We start from the raw sequence: 9,563 nt of genomic DNA on the forward strand, positions 1-9,563 counted from the left end.
AAATGCGTGCACACACAGTTTAGTTCCAAATGTGAAAATTGTAAATAGTTCTTGGTGTTATATTAGTAAATCAATTATTTTCACGTAAAACTACCCTTTTTGTTGTTGTTTATATATGTTTTATATATGCTGTTTATATTGTAAATATATATGGCTACACGACCAGTCCAGATGTGTTCTCGCCTCTCGCCTGAAGTCGGAGGGGTGGTGGGCTTGGGCATGATACCACAACCCTAATGAGGATAAGCGGCATAGAAAACGGATGGATGGATATATGGATACATTTGTAAAAATCAAAGTTATCTTTTCCAAAAAGAGCATTTTTCCGACCTTTATTTATTGAGAACTGATATTTTGCTGAAACTTACCCATGTTCTACTGCTGAACGGACAAAAGTACAAACAAACTTTTTTTCTGATGCCTTTTTTTTGGGGTCTATATAGCCCAAAAACACAACATTCTGTGTGCCTTAAAAATCTGCCAAAAATCATCATAATAAATGACGGGTACCGATAAGGATGGCAGTGAATGAGTTAAACATGGCGCTATCTGCTCACCCTCTAACAAACACATTATAATAACAGGGCAACCAATAGCCAACAGCTAGCTTGCCGACGCAATACAAACAGCAGTCTTACTTACGGTAACAACAACAATTCCATGTGGGTAGCGACGACTGTGTGCAAACAGCAAACATGTTCCCGCAAGGCATGCCGGGTCCTCCGGGTGCAACTCACCTGTACATTATCGTTCAAATCACGCAAAATCGGTTCATTGCGTTCCCATGCAGCTTAACCCTGTGTAGGGGTTGAGGCGGGGCGCACACCAATGGCAGGGCAAACAACCATTCAAACTCACATTCATACAACATGTCACTGCGTAGCACAGGCTAAATTCAGTTAATTAACCCAAGCAGTGGAGTTCTAGCCAGTAAAAAAAAATGCCACTGCAAAGCAACTGGTTCCCACAGGCCGCAAACTGACGAGCAAGCCAAATCTTATCTGGGTGTCACACAACTATTTAACTGGTCTCGTGTTTTGTTGACAGAGAGACAAAACCATGTGTCTACCTGTTGCGACTGACCTTGGGGGGGCGGGGGGGGATGACAAACTGTGTGTGCGGAGAGAAGCAGGTGAGACCGGAGGTGTTTGCTTTTGGGTACATACTGTTTTTGTTCGTTAAAATGTCAACTGCAGTCTCCGCACAAAAACAAAAAGATATCTCCATAACAGTTATGGCGCCATATGTTTTGCGTTACCGCGCCACATGCCTCGCAGCTTAAATGTGCACGGTTGTGTTTACGGCGGGGCGGAAGTGTCCCTCCTCACTAGTTAAAGCCCCCCCCCTTGCCAAACATTCCTTGCATATGGTGCCCCCCCATTACAAGCAATCATCAGCCGGCGAGAATGATCCCGACATTACCGGTTTAATGAAGACGCCGCTGTCGGATCACATCTCGTAAGCTCGCGCGAGCCGTCAAGCTCGACGGTAGTAAACGACGCTAAAAGTCTCGCTTTCACATCCACGGTGCTCATGTTTTGTTTTTTTTTGGATTGTAATGGCGCAGAATCGGTGGCAGCATTCGGAAAGACGATCAAGTTCCATGTTTTTACACATTGTCCACCAAAAAGTAATGCGTCAATTGTTTGAATAAATTAGTTGAGAGTAGGATAATCGTACGTGAAAACAAAATCAAGATTAATCGCGGTTTTAACTTTGGCTAAAATCGCCTACCCCTTAAAAACAAGCAAGTACTGTTTTGATCGGCGACATATCGAAAAAAGACATAAACGTTGAGCCAAAATCAAAACTAATGTGTGTGTATATACTGTTTTCATGGATGACTGACAAAATTAACAATATTCACATGGAAGAGACTGGAATCTTGAAGATATTGACATTTTTTAAATTAAAAAAACAAGCAATTAACAGCATACCAAATTAGTTAATCATTAGTTTAGTCTAATCATTGGGTTATTGCAGCTCTAGTTACGATGTTGGCCTCATGGATGACTGACAAAATTAACAATATTCACATGTAAGAGCCTGGAATCTTGAAGATATTTACATTTTTTAAATAAAAAAAACAAGCAATTAACAGCATACCAAAATAGTTAATCATTAGTTTAGTCTACTCATTGGGTTATTGCAGCTCTAGTTACGATGTTGGCCTCAGGAGATCGAGAGTTCGAATCTTGTCTGGGGATCTCTCCTGTGGCTTTGCATATTCTCACCGGTCGTTGGTGGTTTTCCTCAGGGTACTACAACCTACTCTCAACTTTCAGAAAAAAACACGCATTTTCAACCACTTTTGATTCATATAGACTTAATGAATGTGCCGCGGTTTGATTCTTCCTCCATGTTTCTGATTGGATGGGATCGTGTCACTTGTTTACTTCTAGCTGCTTTTGTTTACCCTAGCGGCCACTAGTTCGAAATGTCGGTTTTGGTTATTTTTCAATTATTCGCCCATCGCTAGTTTACATGTTTTAATCCGATTCTTATCAAAAACTAACAAACTACTGCATTTCAAGTGTTTACACACGTTTCTAAACCTGTTTTCAACTGAATTCATGAAATAATCCAGATTTTTTTTTTAATATGTAAACAGTGAGCATGCATGCAGAGAAAGCCCCTCCCCAAGTGAGGAATCTGGTTTCTAATTGAATAGTGTTGATATTCCGAAGGTCTGATAAGGTTGTTTTGACAAGCTCTTTCCATTCATTTAATGCAATAATTGGTTCTCACCATGTAAACCATTGGTCTCAAACACGCGGCACTAGTTTGAAGCCCCCGCCTTGATATGAAAGTTTAATGTTGATATGGATGCTGTATGGTATCATGTACCCAGAAAAAATGATTACGTTTGATTAATGTTCATGTTAAAGGTTAAATAACTGTTAATAGTTATCCTCCCTATCCGTGTGGAAGTGGTAAGTTTTTGGCTATTTAAGTTTAAAGGAAAAAACTTGAAGGCTACCGTTTAGGTCGCTAGCTCTCTAGTTTGCGAGTTAGCATGTGTCTCAAGACCCTGCAGTTGCGCAATATGTTGTAAATAAAAAAAGTATACATGTGACTATAGTCGTGTTTTGTCATGTCTACAGGGCTCTAATAATGGCTTGTTCATTTTAATGTGCAAAAAATAATTTGTCTACCCACCAACTATATGTGGTTTCTTAAGTTTTTATTATTTGCCGTTTTATTGTTATTATTATATTTATTTATTACTGATTGATTGATTTTCTTTATTCTGGATTTGTTTATTTTTTCATTTTATTTTGTGCAGAAAAATAAAAAATTAAGACATTTGAGAACAGTGGAATGTTTTATCAGAGGTTTTCTTGTAGAAAATCGGAACCAAAGCACTTAAACTTAAATAGTAAGCCAAAAACTTACCACTTCCACACGGATAGGGAGGATAACTATTAACAGTTAAAAAATAGCAACAAAAACACTACAGTGGCGTTTTCATATGCACTTATGAACCAGCTAGGGTTGTGGCTGTGTGATGGGGGGGGGGGCTACGACGCTAATGGAAGGAGATTTGCGGAATGGCCCTTTGTTTGAAAACATCCTCTCTCTGCAGTGCTGGAAATGCGAGACGCGGTATCGATCATTTCAATCGGGGTGCCTTTTTGTGCGGAAAACCGTCTGGACAAACGTAGGCAACGGACGGGGATTTGAACGTTACACGAAACTACTGACAGGTCGAGTCCAGTCCCACAAAAACACCAACAGAAGGTCTTCACCACGTCGGTGGCGTCCGCGTCTCTTTGTCCGCTCCGACCAACAGAGAAGCGAGTAAACACAACTGCGTGGGGGATTTTTTTTTTTGGATTAACGTCGGATTAATCATCATAAGAGACCCAATAACAGCCTTTGTTCCTCGGATAAATCCATCTCCGACAACAAACCGGCTAGTTTTTCGAGCTCCATGTCGCTCCGTGCTTTTGTATCGGTGCCTGTCAGCCTCCTTCCCCCGCCTCTCACTGCCTGTCTCCGGGTCGGTGGCTCCAGTCAGCCCCGGTCGTCAGGAAAAAAAAAAGTAAACAATTCTTAAATGTTTCTGCTGGTTTAAATTACCACCAAGCGTCTGAAGTTTCAGTGCGATTCAAAGGGAGAACAAACCCCGGAGAGACAAGTTTAAAGCGTCGCAAAGCCACAATAGAAAAGCTCTTTAATTTTTAAACAGCAGCACTGCTAAGCTAGCAAAACACGAGCACACTAATAAGGAAAAAATGTCCACTTTAACGCTTAAAAAGTACAAACACATCCCCCTCAATGCGTGGAAAACAAACTTCCACGAGGAACTTCAATCAAGCGTGTCCACTCGGTAAAAGTATTCCAGCTCAGAAAAAAAGTTCCGTGTTGGTTTTTGGTCAAATATTCCCACTTACCGACTTGTAAAACGTTTTCCACACAGCCGCTCTCCAGTAACTTGATCCCGCGGCGGAAAGGCAGCGCGTCTCCGGTTCCCACAGCTCCGGTTGTTCCCACGGTCGTCGTGGTACCGGCGGAGCTTCCTCCGCCGCCGCCACCACCAGCGGCGGAGGTCGGAGCTCCGGACGCGGCACCCCCCGAGCCGCTCGTCGCCGCAGCGGGACCCTCCTCGCCGGCTACTCGGCACTGAAACGACGAGTACATGCATATCTCCTTTTCGTTGCGGGGGAAAGACCAGTAGACGATGCGGCGCTGGACGGGCTCCGGGATCCGCTCGAAACGCTCCTCGACTCTTTCGAAGGCCCACTTTTCCGCTACTGCCTTCGCCGCGCAGTCAAGCAGGGACTCCGGGGAACGATACCGAGAGTTGGATAACCCGCTTCCGTGGCCGGGACCAGGGCCGGGGCCCCGGGGAGCAGGGCGCAGGCACGGTCGCTTGCTGGCCGGTGGTAGGGAGAGGAGAGGATGGGGCGGCTGTTCTCTGCGTCCTTCCGCCATGGCGAGCCGATCTACACTGACGAAGCGGACGGCGTGTGGACACTAGTGAGGGGTAGTTCGCGAACGATCCGAATTTTCGAGCCTCTTGACGAAACGAAGGAACGAGCCGTCGTTTTTATCTTCTCTTTTTTTCTATCCAATCCGTACGTGTTGACCAGAATGTGTGATTCCGTATTAGTCTACAGTTTAGTTCTTTTACCTCCTTGTTTTTCAGTGAAAGCAGTTGGTGATAATTAGTCTGAATGTGTGGCGCCGCATATGAACAGAAGGTAGAGGGAGCCAAAAGAGACGACCGAGTCAAAAGAACCATCTCCCAATAAAAAAAACTATATTACCATCACTGGTGGACGCTCAGCTGCCGCCGGAAGCCGACCGACCACACACACACACACACACACACACGCTTCTTATTACACAGCACATTAGATATCTCCCCTTTCAAAATAAAACAAGTGCCTTCATTTAAGGATTGACCAATTTATTTCAAACATTTTTATGCTCTTGTTTGAAATAATGATTGCAAATTGTAATCAGACCATCAGACAATGAACCCAACTCCCCCCCATGAATAACAAAGTTACTGTTTTGCTAATTCAATTCACACCATTATGTGTCCCATACATATCAATTACCCGAGGTCAGCAAATACACATTCATTTTCAGAGAGTTTCCCAGGGCAGGGGATTTGGAGACTTCAGACTATGAGGCTGAATCACCATTTCAAAGGATTGACATGAATAACCATCTCTTCTGATAGTTTCTGTCAGAAAACATTGATTCTAATGACGGTCAGTGTTTAGAGTATGATACAATAAAGTACAATAAAGTACAATAAAGACACATGCACGGCCTGCCTTCCATTCTAATAGCAAACCTTGAACGTTTGTGTGCTAAACTAAGAGGACTTTTCTGATTTGATTGAAATGTATTTCTTTCCATTGAGCTACTGTGACATCTTTGTACTTGCACTGACTCATGGGCATTCGACAAATGCTTGTGTTTCATCGACTCACGGGTACTCAACAAAGACTCGAATTTCACTCACAAGGGCTCGGCAGAGACTCAAGTTTCATTGACTGACTGGTTGGCAAAAACTCAAGTTTCACAGACTCACCGGTTGACAAAGACTCAAGTTTTACTGACTCACTGGTTGACAAATACTCAAGTTTTACTGACTCACGGGTTGATGAAGACTCAAGTTTTACTGGCTCACCGGTTGACAAATACTCAAGTTTCACTGATTCACCGGTTGACAAAGACTCAAGTTTTTACTGACTCACTGGTTGACAAAGACTCAAGTTTTACTGACTCACTGGTTGACAAAGACTCAAGTTTCACTGACTCACTGGTTGACAAAGATTCAAGTTTCACTAACTCACTGGTTGACAAAGATTCAAGTTTCACTAACTCACTGGTTGACAAAGACTCAAGTTTCACTGACTCACAGGTTGACATAGACTCAAGTTTCACTGATTCACCGGTTGACAAAGACTCAAGTTTCACTGGCTCACCGGTTGACGAAGACTCAAGTTTCACTGGCTCACCGGTTGACAAAGACTCAAGTTTCACTGACTCACCGGTTGACAAAGACTCAAGTTTTACTGGCTCACCGGTTGACGAAGACTCAAGTTTCACTGGCTCACCGGTTGACAAAGACTCAAGTTTCACTGACTCACCGGTTGACAAAGACTCAAGTTTTACTGGCTCACCGGTTGACAAAGACTCAAGTTTCACTGACTCACTGATTGACAAAGACTCACTGGTTGACAAAGACTCACTGGTTGACAAAGACTCAAGTTTTACTGACTCACTGGTTGACAAAGACTCAAGTTTCACTGACTCACCGGTTGACAAAGACTCAAGTTTCACTGGCTCACCGGTTGACGAAGACTCAAGTTTCACTGGCTCACCGGTTGACAAAGACTCAAGTTTCACTGACTCACCAGTTGACAAAGACTCAAGTTTTACTGGCTCACCGGTTGACGAAGACTCAAGTTTCACTGGCTCACCGGTTGACAAAGACTCAAGTTTCACTGACTCACCGGTTGACAAAGACTCAAGTTTTACTGGCTCACCGGTTGACAAAGACTCAAGTTTCACTGACTCACTGATTGACAAAGACTCACTGGTTGACAAAGACTCAAGTTTTACTGACTCACTGGTTGACAAAGACTCAAGTTTCACTGACTCACCGGTTGACAAAGACTCAAGTTTCACTGACTCACCGGTTGACAAAGATTCAGACTCACAGGTGCCTGACAAAGAATAGAGTTTCACTCATTCACAGGTTGATGAAGAATCAAGTATCACTGACTCACGGATGCACAACAGAGACTTGAGTATCACTGACTCACAGGTGTACAAAAAAGACTCGAGTATCATTGATCTATGAGTACTTCATGGAGAGTGGTGTTTTGAGGAAAACTTGAGTTTCACTAACTCACGGTTGCTGACCGAACACTGGAGTTCCACTCTTTCAGAGGGTGATGTAGAATCAAGTAATGCTGACTCACGGGTGCGTTAATCAGGGGTACATGAAAAAATGTCTGCCTTGACAGATGACAGAGTAATTGCGAACCACTGCCTTAAAGATTCCCTATGATGCCGGAGTGACTTTTTAATGACGTTATTACGGTAATAAGGCTCCCTAGAGCCTGCTTGTGGTTACCAATTGGGAGAAAAATCAATCATTTCCCGTACTTGTTTGCTTCACCTTTGAGAAAAGAGGTCATCAAACGCTTGGTTTGAAGTTTCAGTTTTTTATGACGTCATAAAAGAAAAACCTTTAAACCGCCCAAGCATGATGAGCCCGGGTCGCGCTTTCTTCTTGACGTCCCGGAGGACTTCATGGAGAACCGTTGAATTACATGAACGTATACCGATGGAGCATGAAAGGACAACTTTGAAGCGTTCAATTTTGAAGGTTCCAACCATAGACAGTAGATTTGTCCAGGACCACTGTCGAAAAAAAGTCGAAATTGTAATTGACACGCCCCTAAAAATGTATATTTTTGACAAACACCCCTCCCCATCCCCCAAAAGCTCTTGCTAGCTTGGTGATCAACATTTTGATGCAAATGTAAAATGATCCGTGAACAGATGGGGGAATGGGAGTCATGGAGGAGGCAGCTATGGTGCTTTCAAGAAAGTGCGAAATCCAAACACTTGTCAAAAATACCATTCGTGAAAAACAAAGACATCAACAGTGGAACATGTATGCAGTACACTTACAAAATGTTTGACTGGAATTAAATTCACGGGACCTTGGATCCACTGTACTGTTAGTTATTATTATTATTAATTATTTTTATTTTTATTTTTATTTTTATTTTTTTTATTTTTAGATTATGCCTAATAGTGTAGAGGCCTTCACAATGCACACACCTTATTTTTATTTTTATTTTTATTTTTATTTTTATTTTTATTTTTATTTTTATTTTTATTTTTATTTTTATTTTTATTTTTATTTTTATTTTTATTTTTATTTTTAGTTTTAGTTTTAGTTTTATTTTTAGTTTTAGTTTTAGTTTTAGTTTTAGTTTTATTTTTATTTTTATTTTTATTTTTATTTTTAGTTTTACACTTTTAGATTATGCCTAATCGTGTGGAGGCTTTCACAATGCACACACTCACATAGCACAATCAGAGTTGCGCAACACAAGACTGTACAGACTGTGTGTACTTTCCTCCTGGGCTGTTTGTCCATCTTCTCTGACCATGCAGAGTCTTTACTTTTACTCTTTTGAATACCAATTAAAAACCTTTTGAATTGTGTGATAAAAGACCCAAAATCCCAGAATCCATGACCACGGAAAAAACCTTTGATAACCACGGAGTACATAAAACAAACCCGATGAACACATGTCAACAATCGCTTTGTAAACAAACGGTAAAGAGCGTTTTGTGAAGAGTTGGACATTGCTCAGATGTTTCATCATATCGGTTCATGAATCGGTGACACCACCGAAAACATTAGAAGCCGCATTAAACGCTCGGCAATCGAGATACCATCTAGTTCCGTTTTCCCTTTTATGTGTCACTTTGCCTCTTTTAAAAGAAGCTTTTTTTTTTGGCGTGCAATTATATTGAACAATAGGCCCAAGCCAATGGAGGATGCAATTGGTTACTATGGAAATGATTATGATGGATTTGTGGATAGACAGAGTAGGTAATTGGAAAAAGATTGATGGCTAACTGGGCCAAGGAGAGTGGTACAAAGATGGAAGAAGGGGGTGAATTGCCAAAGCAGCCATGTGGGGGGGTACGGGGGGGAGAGAAAGGCCCCATTACACCTTATCTTTCCAGGATTTACAATTATATCATGATGCAGCCCCTCTCTCTCGGCGAGTCAATAGGCAATCACTCTGTCTTACTTTTCCCAGCCACTCCCTCGTCTACCTCGCCTCATTAGACTACCGCCTTTTTTTTTTCCCCCCTTCCTCTTCTCTCACTGGTGCAGTTTCGACATAAAAGACAGAAAAAAAGGGGGGATGATGTGTAATTCCTGTCATCACATCATGCTGTGCAGGGATGGGATCAAAATGGGAACCCCTGTGTGAAGAGCATACAACGGTGCATAGAAGGATCCACGCTGCAAGTATTATTACCCAGACAACACAAAGCAT

The 9,563-nt window shown here is 42.1% G+C and overlaps 1 protein-coding gene across 1 annotated transcript in view; it reads right to left on the reverse strand.

Moving 5' to 3' along the window:
- zswim5 (zinc finger, SWIM-type containing 5) overlaps window positions 1–5,055 on the reverse strand; it is a 58,341-nt gene extending 53,286 nt beyond the window's left edge. The window contains exon 1 of the mRNA XM_058066294.1: window positions 4,398–5,055. Coding sequence (XP_057922277.1) covers window positions 4,398–4,938 — 541 coding nt within the window. The 5' untranslated portion in view covers window positions 4,939–5,055. The remainder of the gene's footprint in view (window positions 1–4,397) is intronic.
- Between the last annotated feature and the right edge of the window lie 4,508 nt (window positions 5,056–9,563).

This window comes from Doryrhamphus excisus, chromosome 3, assembly GCF_030265055.1.
Source record: "Doryrhamphus excisus isolate RoL2022-K1 chromosome 3, RoL_Dexc_1.0, whole genome shotgun sequence".
NCBI lineage: Eukaryota > Metazoa > Chordata > Actinopteri > Syngnathiformes > Syngnathidae > Doryrhamphus > Doryrhamphus excisus.